A 14,844-nucleotide genomic window follows, 5' to 3' on the forward strand; every position below is an offset into this window, starting at 1 on the left:
ACTTTTGTGTCCCTTTTTTTCTTTCAATTTAAAGATTTCCTGGTTTTGCCCTTTTTTCATTGAATAGAAAAATATGTTATACCTGTCCAAAGTTCCATGGTTTGATTGCCCGCTGATAATAATTACCAACAAATATTGCACCAGATTCATTTAATATATATTCATCTAGTAATGATTCTCTTTCCATGTACACCTGATCATCTGTATATATGAAAAAATAAGAGAACATTGCACATGACTTTGTATAAGGCGGTCGAATGATCCAGTTAACCCGAAAAACGGATGCACATAGCTCAACATATTAGATTTCATAATCAATATTTTCTCTAATATGTATATGTTTTGTATGGTTTATTGTCGAATACAATTAAGCGACTGATGTCAATTCAGATATCAACATATTATATTCATCACACAATCTATTTTTTCAAAACTAAAATGCTATTGTTGTTGAACTCAAATGGTATCAAAAGTTACACAATTGAAATCAATATAAAAGGATACCGGCATGTTTCTTTTTTACTTCCTATGGACATAATCCATCACGTATTAGAGGATGAATTGACAGGTAAAAATCGACTAGTGAATTACATGTTATACATGTGCTTTATAGTAGTAATTAAAGTATGACGAAATACTAGCGTTTTTAGGATATGATTACCAACCTTTACACCAAGGGTTTAAGATGACAATCACATCCTCGTTATGTTCATACATAAGTGATATTGGCTCGTCCTCTTCCTTAAGTTTAGATTCTGTCTGTATTGTGAATCGCCATTCGCCGATGATACAGTTACACGGAGGCTTTATTTCTACATCAATTGAAGTATCAGTCTTATAAACCATCTTTGCAAACCACTTATCAGGATCACTAGTACTTGTGGAGTCTTCACTCATGTCTAGTTTAATGGCAGTACTTTTGGATGTCATTGGACGTTTACCTAAAATAAAATTATTTGCTATTATTAATATTTGTAAAACTTAAATCAATACATGTATACATACATATCATATGCTTTAAGTTAATTATAATTGCACTTGTATTGATCTAAAGTTATATTCGTAAAATTGAAAAAAGAACATGTGTAAAATGAAAAAAAATAAAATGACTGTCATTACTATATATACCTGTTTTAAAATGGAAAAATATTTCATTTTCCTCATTTTTATATGGTCTGTCAAAAGTTATCGTCATTATGAAAGGCTGTCCTCTTCTTACAACCAGCTCCACATTCTTTTCTCTCTTGGTACACATAAACATATCTGTGTGATGTTCTTTCGTGTTTTTCCGTATATTCAGATTAACATTTCTTACGTGAAACTTCGTATTAACTCTTTCATCTGAATCTGATAATGGAAAAAATATTCATTCATAAACGGTCAAGATAGAGTAAAACAATAAATACTATTATCATCAATTTATAAGGCCAGGCTTTATGCATTAATTGTTGAGTTTGCAGAGTTCAGTATTTAATTTCACGTATCTTAGAATAATGACAAACTCGGTATTTGTTTTCAGATGTGACTTCTGTTCTGGTATCTTTAGATCTAAGACAGTAAAAGCATGCCTTTCGTCTATGCTTTAAGTTTGATGGAGGTATTTAGATTTCGAGTGGATCACTACTATACGGATTAAGTAAAATCAGAACTGCTTCCAGTTAACAATGGCAACGTAATGTAAAATCATACAGAGTACAAACAAACCATTAGATACGATGTCTTCTCGTCTTCGTCTTTCATTAAAAGCATCTTCTTCTTCAAATCTCCTTCTTCTTCTAGCCAATCTTTCTTCCCTTCCTCTGTCCAGATCTTCATCTCTCTCCCAAGGAAAGCGATAATCTTCGCCTCGTTCTGGGCCGTAAAATAAATTTCGGAAGAAACCGAACATCGTATAGCGGCTACCCCACAGTGGATTACCCTCGCAGAAGTTGGCTACACAATACTTGTATTTACAGACAGCCTGGATGTTCGTCCTACCAACATACTTGCTTACGCAACGTAGTATAACGTGATTAAACTGTTGTAACATAAAAATTATATAGTGTAAACAATAATTGTTTGTTCCGTTGTGGTTAGACGCAAACAAGAAACGGAACACAAACAGATATATATATTATACGCAATACGTATAAACAGGAAGTTAAAACATCTTTGATACTTGGTACTCGTTATGTTATTTTTCGTGAAGAGGAAATCGTTGCACTAATGGTATTCACAAGTTTAACCTTCCCAAAAATATATGGAGTGCTTTGCAGTACCATAAAGTAACATTCATTTTTTTTTTTTGTTGTTTTCTTGTGATCTAAGAAGAAAAGACACTTCTTTTATAGAAGTATTTATCTTTTTTTTTTATTTTCGGATACTTTTATTTAGGTTTCAGTATCATTATTATTAGTAATATGATACAAAATGCGACCTCACAAGGAATAGGCTCTGTCCAGGGGGTCACAAATAAGGACTGAGAAGGGGAAATGTAACATCAAATGGTTAGACTAACAAATTATTCATTAGACGAGGGTTATATTAGTATCTCCTGGAATAACTGACACGCGATACTGGTAATTCTGAGTTGATATTTTTACTCTCTCTCTCTCCAATGAATTAAATTATTTCAGTCTGATAAAACTATATTTATACTTATCACTTCATTATCATCTAAAGTATACAAAGAGAGTTATTGATGCTTTCAATTTACTTTGTTCCGAAGGTTTCACCTACAATACTGACGTTATACATACTTCTGTATTGATTGGTTTGTTGTATTGTTTTTAAATGCTGTTTTAAACCAATACTTTTTAAATTGTATAATGTGAAAGTTTGATAAATACTTTTAACAAATAAATATCTGATAATTACATATCGGTTTAGAAACGAGTAATGACCAGATCTATCATGTTCGTATATTATATGTAATTACTAAAGATATGATATAAATACTATACTCATCATACATATGAAATCATGTGAATACAACTAAACGTGTTACAAAGGAATTGCACAATAATAAATATAACAGCAGTTATCCAGCAATATGTGATCATAAAGCAACATCATCATCGATCGAGTCTGAATTACCCATATTGTTGGACCATCCGTACATAATTTCTTCTCACCTCCCTGACGTGTTTTTTCTTTAATAGCTCAATCAAGTCAATATAATATATTACCCACAACAGTAAGCAACGAATCAGAACTAACATTGGTTTAGTTATAATTTTAAGATCGCGTGTATATCAACAGAAACTAATAGCTTCGCACCGTGATACGAAACAAAAATTAGCACTATCCTGTAAGAACTTCAAAATTGAAAAAAAAACTTTAGAAAAAGAATATCTTACTAAATGTCAAGAAATGTCAAATTTGTCCAATATCAAGTTTCCTGAAAAGAAATGACGAAAATTTAAAAAAATGAAATGTTAAAAGTGAGGAATAATTGTTGCTCGGGAAATGTAATGTAAATGTATAGAATAGGCAATGTGTAATTTGGAGAAGATTTTGCTTGCCCTCTGGTATAAAAATGTCTCAATTGCACTGTTTTTCATTTTGTGTATCGTGCGTAGCGTACTGATTTGTCTAATCGTTTGCATTGCGTGCACTTAATTTTTATTTTTAGGATAAAGAGTAAAATTTCTAGGAATAATTCTTGGTTATTAGTTTATATGCTAAAGGGTTTCTCAGACTAAAACATCATTACCTTATCTTGAAAGCGACAGAACACCATCTCACAGAAAACAAGACTATTAAAGAACTAACATATTTTTTTAAATAAAAAGAAAGTACACTTCCGATCTTCTAAAGCAAAAAATGAGATAAGACACATAAGTAAAGTGATTATTTCTACATGTATTTTTAGGTTTTTAAACGTGTTTAGGATTAATCGTTGTCTCATTTGCGTATACAGTAAAATAACAAAAATATCGAACTCCAATGAAAACTCAAAACGGAAAGTCCCTTATCAAATGGCAAAATCAAAAGCTCAAAAACATCAAACGAATGGAAAACAGCTGTCATACACCCTTTTATCGGCATTTGGTTTTATGATCTTTTCCGTGAAATTCCCGTGACAGGAAAGTATACATTTATTAAGCTGTTACCATTGGAGAACTTCATTACAGGTTTATACGGGATACATTTACATGTAGTAAAATTATGTTTCCTCTATTTTGTCTTCTTCTTTTCTTTTTTGTTATCCATCACACATTCCTCATACATTACATTCATTTATATTTTTTTTAAATATGAAATATGCTCCGGAAAAGCATGTTGAGCTCTAAGTGACACCCGTAATTGTCAAATGAAGCCAATGAAATGTGCAGTAATGTAAACATTCGGTGTCAGAAAGGAACAAAGAAAAATAATAGACAGAAAATACCGACCCATCTTCATGTGCTCATATTACTTTTTTTACTATCATTTGGTCGATCGGTACAGCTACCGGAGGACTGCCCGACCACCCCCTGATAGAGAACAGGGAGATTTTGTCTGACGTACGGTACTAATGGCCCAACATCCCTTTCGTGTCACGAACCATTCTGCTAACCCTTGAGTTTACTCCTGTTAATAGTGTTCGTGTTGTTAAGTATTTGGTCTCCTGGGAATTGTTTTTTAAATTTGATTTGGTTTTCCGTCTTTTTGTTTTGAGTAAGTTGTTCGCTTCTTATAATTTTTGAATGCCCAATTAGTATCTCATTACTGCTTTCAATTTTTGTAGGTTCATGTATACTCATGTCAGGTTATGAATGAGAAGATATTATTGATCTTTTATATATTTTATGTTTATCTATAGGAGAAAATAAAAAAAAATGCATAATAATCTTTACAAAATTATTGTAACATGTATTTGTCCTGTCGACGCACCCGGTCTTGCTGGTATTCATTCAATTCGTTAAGCTTTTTTTTTTTTATCTTGGTTGATATATTTAAAATTAATTTAGGGGTTTTGAACATCGATAAATACTGTGTACTCGTCCTTGGGGATGGCACATTATCTATGCGACTGAATGAGAAATCAAGCAAGCACCTCTATTCATCTTTCTGAAAAGTACTCCAATCAACTCTTTTTGATACGAATAAAAAAGAACTGTCTGCGGAGTAGGAGAAATAGCCTCGGCTTTAACTTTCTGTTAGCCACAATATATATCTCTTTGAATTCATATTTATTGCTCAGCTAGCCCAAACGGCCAACTGAGTTTTTCTCATCACTAGTCGTCGCCGTTGTCGTCGTGATCAACTATTACAAAAATATCGTCTCCTCTGAAACTACTGGGCCAAATCTAACCAAATTTGGACAAAATCATCATTGGGGTATAAAAAATTACTTATCGTGTTATACAGATTAAAGCAAAGGAAATATGTAATATCAAATGTATCAGTTTCGACTGTCAGCGCTAAACCAACATGTTATTCGATCAGGTCTCAAATACCCATACTGTCAGTCCATCAGTACATTTCTCCCTTTCATAACGTTTTCCAAATTTTAGAACTCATTCTAGACAATAAAATCTTAGCCACACAAATATGCAACCAATCAGAACTAACTGTTGTTTAGCAATAATTTTAAGATGGTGTTTATATCGACTGCAACGTTTAGCTTCGCACTGTGATGCGAAACCAAAAAACATTTGCAAAGAGCATAACTTTGGGTTTGTCAACGGACCACGATTTTCTAATATGCGCATGTTATTTTATGATATAACAATGAAAAGTTTCATGAACATCTGATGATTCGTGTAAGAGGAATTACGTTCACATAGTGCATACTAACAAGTTTTTTTTCTAAATTCAAAGGACATAACTACATAATTTGTCAACGGAAAAGATTGCACCAAAGGGTATCTACATAATAAGATATTACAAGGTAAAAAGTATCATGAACATTTGATGATACGTGTTTGTGAAATATCGTCCAAAATGTGTATACTGAATAGTATTAACAATTTTCAGTAAAAAGAGACATAATAACTCTTTGATTTATCAATGGACCAAAATTGCCTTCATACATGCAGACTTCTTTTAAACTGAGTTTTACTGTGCGTATTGCTTATGTTTCTTTTATTCTACATTGGCTAAAGGTATAGGGGGAGGGTTGAGATGTCACATAACATGTTTAACCCCGCCGCATTTTTGCGCCTGTCCCAAGTCAGGAGCCTCTGGCCTTTGTTAGTCTTGTATGTTTTTTAATTTTAGTTCCTTTATATGTTTTGGAGTTAAGTGTGACGTCCATTTTCACTGAACCAGTACACAATTTTATTTAGGGGCCAGCTGAGGACCACCTCCGGGTGCAGGATTTTCTCGCTGCGTTGAAGACCCATTGGTGGCCCTCGGCTGTTAGCTGCTCTTTGGTCGGGTTGTTGTCTCTTTGACATATTCCCTATTTCCATTCTCAATTTTATGCGTATTTTCATGTTAAGATCTTAATGTAAAAAGTTTTCAAGAACATCTAATGACATTCAAGGGCAAAATTCTGGAAAATAATACATGAACAAAAAATCCTTCATGTTGCACACTTGACACACCATAACCTATATAAACATAAAATGTGTTAAAAGTAGTTGTAGAGCTCAAAAGATGAACAAATAGACAGACGAACGACCAGATGGACATGGTGATTTCTATATACCCACAAAATTAGTTTGTGATTGGGCGTGCAAAGGAAAGTGGTAACGCACAGTTAGTGCCCATAAGTTTGGTAAAAAACTATGTTCTTTTAAATAAACGTAAATAATTTAATTGTAATTGAAATGAATAATAAGGTATCGAATGCAAAATTCTACATAAATACTGTAAACCAAGTTATTTTCTCGAGCGATTTATTTTCGCGAGCAATTTATTTTCGCGACTTTCGCGAGTAAAAAAATAACGCGAACATAAATCGTCGCAAATATATGAAACTTGAATCTTTCCTTATTTAACTACATCAAACACATTAGAAATTTGCGAAAATAAATCGCCGCGATGTGGACCAAAAAGGGCTAAACGCGAAATAAAGTATCAGCGAAAATAAGTTGGTTTACAGTATGCAATTACTTTTAACGTTCAAAATTGTTCTCAATAACTTCATAGATAATATCAAAATTCTTTTTTGAAGTACATGTATAGATATTGAGACAGTTCGCAAATTTTGAAATTTAAATAAGTTGTTAAAAGATAATCACCATTCTCATTTACTTTCCAAATATAGGTAAAATACATCAAATTGACAATGAAAAATCATGTCCAATATTATAGTAAAAAGTGAAAAACTATGAAAATACAAACCAGTCTACAAAACACTTAACAAAAAAAATTAAAGACTGAGCAACTCGATTCCTAACAAAAAAAAATTAAAGACTGAGCAACTCGATTCCTAACAAAAAAAGGACGACCTCAGGCGCTTCCGGAAAGGTGAGCAGATCCTACCTCGCATATGGCACCCGCCGTGTTGACCATGCCAAGTCAAATGTCGATGATAAGTTTCATTTAGTAGTGTCACAATGTAGGAAAAGAGTACAAGATGGTGGTAACGACCATTGGCACAAAACATTTTTCAACTTTTAGTGCCAGTTAAATGATTAAACAAGACAAATATTAGGTTTTGACCTGCGTCGCTATTTAAATGTAATTTAAATTCTAAACTATCGGAAAACCAAAAGTAGCTATATGGAATATATAAAAACTGCTTACACGCCACAACTCAACATTCTCAAGCTGCAGGGTAAATATAAAATCACACCCTTTCATAAAAGCCACTAAAGTTTTCTATCCAAAGTCAGACGTAATAACAGAATTACTAGACCTGCTTTCACTGTTGGCGATGCAAGTAAAAATTAAATTGCTAAAGCAAGAAATAGTTCAGTGAAATATTATGTATTTGATAAAAGTTTGACAAATACAACTTTCAAACTTTGTGGAAATATTCAAATAAATCATCTGAAGCAACATAGATTATAACAAGTGATGATGTTCCTATGTCTAAGTATAAACATACATTTCTTTTTCGTAAACAAAATTTGTCCATACAAATATATTATTGATACTTTGATATTCTCTTATCAAGTATGCTAGTGCATGAAGGAACCTCATTAACATCAACAATGCAAACAAAATTTTTAAACGGTTTCATTGTAAATGAGATCAATTTGTTCCTAGAAGGACTAGACGATGCGCCAAAGATATGGAGACATAAACTCTACACATTCCCTTTTGGGCAAACATGTATAACAATTCATGTATGCCCCAATGTAATATGTTTTTTTTATAAAAACAGACCATACAAGTAGAGTAAATAAGACAAATTGAATATCGAAGGTTCCAACTCCCTCGGGCAAAGTTGACCTAAGATGAACTTGGCTTTTGTATTAGATTCCTTTTGGTCATTTAGCCCATCGCATGTTTAGGTCTTACATCCTTGGTATTCAAATATTTGGGTTTGAGCGTTTCGGGTGAAGGTAAATCCAAAATAGCGTTTGTGACGCATGACATTGTTTAAGCGTTATCTTCGCTAACAAAGTTTATATAGAATATTTCAACACAGCCTGGATCAATGTAAAAATAAATGTACTTCTATTTTTGACATTCTTGAAAATTATAGGGAAATACAAATATTTATTTGGCATATGTTATAAAAGATAAGTCGCTTTTGATTTCATTAAATTAAGTATAGTAATTATTTTTTTATTAAAACGATGAGAGAACTGTAAAAGGGTTAAACATATTAAAAAGGTAACACTTTCATGTCGGTTAGTATAAATATATTAATATAAGTTGTTTAAAGGAAGACAAAAAAGTTGTAATCTCAATGGAAGTCATTTACATAATGGAAAGTACAATAATCTTAATACTAATTATGCTAAAAAAATCAAATACATTGTTTTAGATAATATAAAAACTAATATTGATATACACTTAATATCACATGCTGCTCTTGATTTGAGTAAAATGTATCATTTTGGTCCAATAATTTTCCTTGCATTGTAATTATTCTGATTTTACAGATACCATCCCAATAATGTCCCTCAATTCTTCACAATCAAAACTACAGTTGATTTGAATTTCACCCTCTGTTTCAGCTACAAGTTCTTCCATAGTACTCCATTCTGACTTAGCAGGAACATCACTATAAAATTCAATAAGTTTGTTGTCATTATGTATATATTCTGAATGTTTGGATAATATGAAATAAATGGGAAACTGCGCATTATCAAATGTTTCAACTGGAATAAATCCTGAATTGTCAATCCTTATAATTTCTGCATGCTGAGATCAATAATGATGTACGAAATACATATAACCAATAAAGATGATTTTAGTTTTTTAACTATACATACTTAAAATTGCTGAATAAAATGAATCTAATATGTATGTAAATATTTGTTTTCTGTGCATTATTTAGAAGGTAAATCTGTATGTATACGGATTATTTTTTTTGCAATGCGTTGTTTAAAACGTAAGCGAAAACAAGGTCCATATTACTAAGTTAAAGCTCGTACTTGATTGTTATTGGGTAATAATCAAAGACATAAAATCGTTCAACTAAATAACAAATCTTCTTAAGTCGAATGTCATTACCTTGCTGGGTTTGATTTATTTTCAATTCCATTTCCTTCGATGAGGTAGGAACATTTAGTTAGAGGTTTTGGTAAAGGATTCTTAAATGTCAGTTTCACTTTGAAAGGATTTCCAACTTTGACCTTTGATGGAACCTAAAACAAATACAAATCATTAAAATTAAACAAACAAACATTAATAATAGAGAGAGCTTAGTACTAAAACATTAGTTTATGACATCCGGAACACCTGAGATCACCCCCAGTTTTTGGTGGGGTTCGTGTTGCTTAGTCTTTAGTTTTCTATGTTGTGTCATCTGTACTATTATTTGTCTGTTTGTCTTTTTATTTTTGGCAATGGCGGTGTCAGTTTGTTTTCGATCTATGAGCTTGACTGTCCCTCTGGTATCTTTCGTCCCTCTGTTAATGTGCCTTTCTTACCTGATTATTCGTAATTGACTGTCTATGTATTGTTTGTCCTTTGTAGAAGTTATGGTTGACTTTGTTAATCTCAGTTAAACTAACTTATTTAAATCACATCAAGACTGAGCTGATATATATATATCAAAGACTCTTTTCTATTGTTGAGGACCAAATGTTGACTTAGAACTGTCTTGTGGTTTTTCTGTTGTTGAGGTCCTTTATAATTGACGTATACCCCATGATTGCCATTTTCAGTTCTAATTTTCAGTGCATATTGTAGTCAACATCTCCAAACAGAGTAGATGATAGAGTGTATTTGTTATGATAAGTCACCATAAAAAGACCTTCCACAGCTAGAGATATGTTGAGGTATTTTGTACATGTAGATTATATGATCTAGGAAATCGTTATTTATAATGTAAACTTGTAAACTTGTAAATTTGTTTGACTGAATATGGTCCAACACATGGTGTAACATCATTAATGTACCTCTATAGTAATATCTGGACGTCTCAAACGGAAATCATCTGTCTTGACGTAACAATTTTCAGTCTCCTTGATATGAGCATATGCCATTATTTCCATTCCAAACAATTCATACATTTTGTCCAGATATTCATCTGTCTTTACTGTAAATTTGACTGTTTTCTCTGAACAAAATGATAGAAGAGGAAGAAACACGATTACATCTTTTGCAGAATCAGACGGAATAATTACTTTTTGAAAAGGTTGAACAATATACAAATAAACTCATCATAGATACCAGGATTGCACCTTTCGTCTACAAAAGACTCATCAGTGACGCTCGAATCAAAAAAAGTTAAAAAGGCCAAATAAAATACGAAGTTGAAGAGCATTGAGGACCAAAAATTCCTAAAAGTTTTGCCAAATACAGCTAAGGTAATCTATTCCTGAGGTAGAAAAGCCTTAGTATTTCAAAAATGTAAAGTTTTGTAAACAGTTAATTTATAATTATGACCATATCAATGATAATTCATGTCAACACAGAAGTGCTGACTACTGGGCTGGTGATACTATCGGGGAATAAAAACTCCACCAGCAGTGGCATCGACCTAGTGGTTGTAAACAAACTCATCGTAGATACCAGGATTAATATTTTGTATTTGCGCCAGACGCGCCTTTTCTCTACAAAAGACTCGTAAGTGACGCTCGAATAAAAAAACGATAAAAAGGCCAAATAAAGTAAGACGTTGAAGAGCATTAAGGACCAAAAATTCCTAAAAGTTTTGCTAAATATATAGATAAGGTATTCTATTCCTGAGGTAGAAAAGCCTTAGTATTTCAAAAATGTAAAATTTTGTAAACAGTTAATTTATAACTATGACCATATCAATGATAATAATTCATGTCAACACAGAAGTGCTGACTACTGGGCTGGTGATACCCTCGGGGAATAAAAACTCCACCAGAAGTAGCATCGACCCAGTGGTTGTAAATAAACTCATCATAGATACCAGAATTGAAATTTTTATTTGCGCCAGACGCGCGTTTCGTCTACAAAAGACTCATCAGTGACGCTCGAATAAAAAAAAAAGATAAAAAGGCCAAATAAAGTACGAAGTGAAAGAGCATTGAGGACCAAAACTTCCTAAAAGTTTTGCCAAATACAGCTAAGGTAATCTATTCCTGAGGTAGAAAAGCCTTAGTATTTCAAAAATGTAAAGTTTTGTAAACAGTTAATTTATAATTATGACCATTTCAATGATAATTCATGTCAACACAGAAGTGCTGACTACTGGGCTGGTGATACCCTCGGGGAATGAAAACTCCACCACCAGTGGCATCGACCCAATGGTTGTAAATAAACTCATCATAGATACCAGGATTGAAATTTTGTATTTGCGCCAAACGCGCGTTTCGTCTACAAAAGACTCATCAGTGACGCTCGAATCAAAAAAAGTTAAAAAGGCCAAATAAAGTACGAAGTTGAAGAGCATTGAGGACCAAAAATTCCTGAAAGTTTGGCCAAATACAGCTAAAGTAATCTATTCCTGAGGTAGAAAAGCCTTAGTATTTCAAAAATGTAAAGTTTTGTAAACAGTTAATTTAAAAGATTGAACCAACCAATAATTTATTTATTTCTTCTAAACATACCATCTGAACATACTCTCCTTTAATTCAACGTTAACAGTCGTTCTCCCTTATAGACCTTGAAATTATAATTGTTCATGGTAATCTTCAAGCCAAACTTTTGAACAATTGGATTACTATTCCTTACCTGTGTTATATTTTCTTTTTCTTTGCTCTTTCCAATTGAGTGAACATTTCAAAGTTAGTTTTATATACTTGAGTTTACAATGACGTCTAAGAATTCAATAAAAGTGAAAATCCAATACCATTTTGTACAGCAGGGATACAGATAATCATAAATTAGTCAAAACGTCAAGTAAATGTTATCACTAATACAGGAATTTACTATAATGGAAGTTTGAATTCACCTACAGCAATTGAATTTAAAACCTGCTCTGTTCAAGATATTAAATTGCTGTATGAAATGAACTCAACGGTACAGACGCCGATATGAGACTGTAAGACGACGTAATTTATATATCAGCAGAAAAGAACTTTGAACGTGTTTTCATGTGCAAGCAAAAAAAGTGATAATGCTTTACTTTTATTTGTATATACAAAATAAGGGGTTCTGAAATGAATGTCAATGAACAACTATTCACCAGAGACCAAAAGACGAGGATAAAACAGCTGAAAACAACTAAAAACATATACCGCATAGGCGGCTATAAAAGGCTCCAGCATGACAAAATGTAAAAAGAGGAAACCAACCGAAAAAAAACAAAGCAAAAAACAACCAACAACTACCACTGAAAGTTATGCTCCTGATGTAGGACATTCACAAGGAATTGTCCATTGATCCGGTATGGAAGTTTTCTCTGAACTGTTTCTAATTTTTATTTACAACAGGAGACGCTTACTGTGTAGCTGTACCCAGTATCGCAAAGGACACCCGATTCCCTCGGTGTTTGTTGATTGGTTGCTTGGTCTGTCTTCTGAATCGATTGATGAGATTTGAACATCGGTAATCTATTGCTGCCTAAACTTATGGAACGTTTTTTAAGGACCGTTTGTTATTCCGCATATCAGGTTTAAAAAGGGGTAGGGTAAAGTGCACAAAACAAAATGCTTAACCGAGTCACATGTTCATGTATCTTTGTCTAGTCTGGAACATAAGTTACATTTGTCTTTAGTGAAATATAACTTTTATGATATCTGAAGAAATTTTGGTGTAAATGACTGATTTCTGATAGTTCCTTTTAACATTTTCACAATTGTCTACACTCTTGACAATTTAGAGCTCGACATATTGCAGAGACACTTGTGATTGTTGATGACCGTATGTTTGGTTGACACCTAGTCGTTTTATTTTGTGTCACTTTATTGATGTCTTATTCCCGATTGTGAATTCGCATGGCTGGTGACGCATGCATAGCAAGAGAGGCTTTCCTGTCGACACACTAAGAATCGCTCATTTAAGATCCATACCATTCATCAAGGCTTTTGTTTGTTCCCTTGAATTTATCTTTCTAATCGATTAATTAGATTTTCACATTGGTAAACTATTGCGGCCTTACTTTATAGAGGTATATACTGCAGCCCCGTTTATTCATATATACTTTAATTTCTTTCATTTCAAACAGCAACAAAAACACTGAAGAAACCTACCTTCATCAAAATCTAGACGAATATCATCAAAACTTTTTTTTATAACATTACGTCTCCCATCTCCAGTATATTTTACGCTATCCACAACTACTTGTAAATGCTTTACAGTTCTCAGTGCCTTTTTCTTTTTGATATTTTTTAGTTTGAGTTCTACTTCGAAGTCATTGCCCACTAAAATACCATCTTTTTCTTCAATCTCCACCGATATATCCTAAAAGGTACAATATATTTAATTATACATATTTAAAAATATCCTGTAAGTATTAATGTATTGAATATATGATTGTTTGTGGAACAAAGTTGTTAACAGCTATTTTGATTTTTTGGATACCTTTGATATAGCAATGGTATATAAATAAAGGCAACAGCAGTATACCGCTTTTCGAAAGTTATAAATCGATTGAGACAAAAACAAATCCGGGTTACAAACTAAAACCGAGGGAAACACATCAACTATAAGAGGAAAACAACGAAACAACAGAAACAGAACAAAAAACAAACGACAATGCAACACACACAGAAACAAACTATAAGATAACAACTGCCGTTTTCCTGAATTGGTACAGTCATAAAAGGTAAAAATGTCAAAATAGGGGTACAGCAGTCAACACCGTGTCACCACCTTAATCACAACAAAAACAAACAAATATTTAACAAAGAAGCACAAAAAGCATATATCACATTTTACAACCTCGTTTATTGCTAACTTATGTTTGTATTTTGTAATGCCTGTTTTGTAAACAATATCTATCAGAGGGACATGCATCCCTTTATAAACATACCATTTTGTCACCTGTAGCAAATACATCACGTCCACCTTTCGCCTCATTGTCGGCATTCTGAACTGCAAGCCGTTCCTCTAAACTACCCTCGGGATACTTGTATTCACTTGTTACATCTAGTCGATATTTTTCTCCGTACCCTCTCCATATAGATGCTTCTCCGTTATATGGTTTTCCGTCTGGTTTCTTTGTACTTATTTTTTTACCAACACTTGAATATAAATATAACATAAAAAGGAACTACCAAACACTCGTATTGGACAGTACAATATACCACGCCAGGGTCGTAGCTGCCGTCATGCAATTTAAGCACGTGCCTACACATAATTTTTCAAAACATGCTCAAAACCCTGACATTTTATTCTTAGATACATAATTTTTTTTTAATGAGTCGTTGGCTTTCAAATAGCTTTCCA

General features: G+C 32.8%; 1 protein-coding gene across 1 annotated transcript in view; it reads right to left on the reverse strand.

The window, feature by feature from the left end:
* LOC127702791 (uncharacterized) overlaps positions 1–14,844 on the reverse strand; it is a 39,082-nt gene that overhangs the window by 9,617 nt on the left and 14,621 nt on the right. Inside the window, exons 11-19 of the mRNA XM_052207095.1 lie at positions 14,429–14,639; positions 13,647–13,857; positions 10,437–10,597; positions 9,547–9,680; positions 8,958–9,094; positions 1,705–2,103; positions 1,129–1,347; positions 666–941; positions 83–201 (exon numbers count right to left, since the gene is read on the reverse strand). Coding sequence (XP_052063055.1) covers positions 83–201; positions 666–941; positions 1,129–1,347; positions 1,705–2,103; positions 8,958–9,094; positions 9,547–9,680; positions 10,437–10,597; positions 13,647–13,857; positions 14,429–14,639 — 1,867 coding nt within the window. The remainder of the gene's footprint in view (positions 1–82; positions 202–665; positions 942–1,128; positions 1,348–1,704; positions 2,104–8,957; positions 9,095–9,546; positions 9,681–10,436; positions 10,598–13,646; positions 13,858–14,428; positions 14,640–14,844) is intronic.

This window comes from Mytilus californianus, unplaced genomic scaffold (assembly GCF_021869535.1).
Source record: "Mytilus californianus isolate M0D057914Y unplaced genomic scaffold, xbMytCali1.0.p SCAF_5, whole genome shotgun sequence".
Taxonomy (NCBI): Eukaryota; Metazoa; Mollusca; class Bivalvia; order Mytilida; family Mytilidae; genus Mytilus; species Mytilus californianus.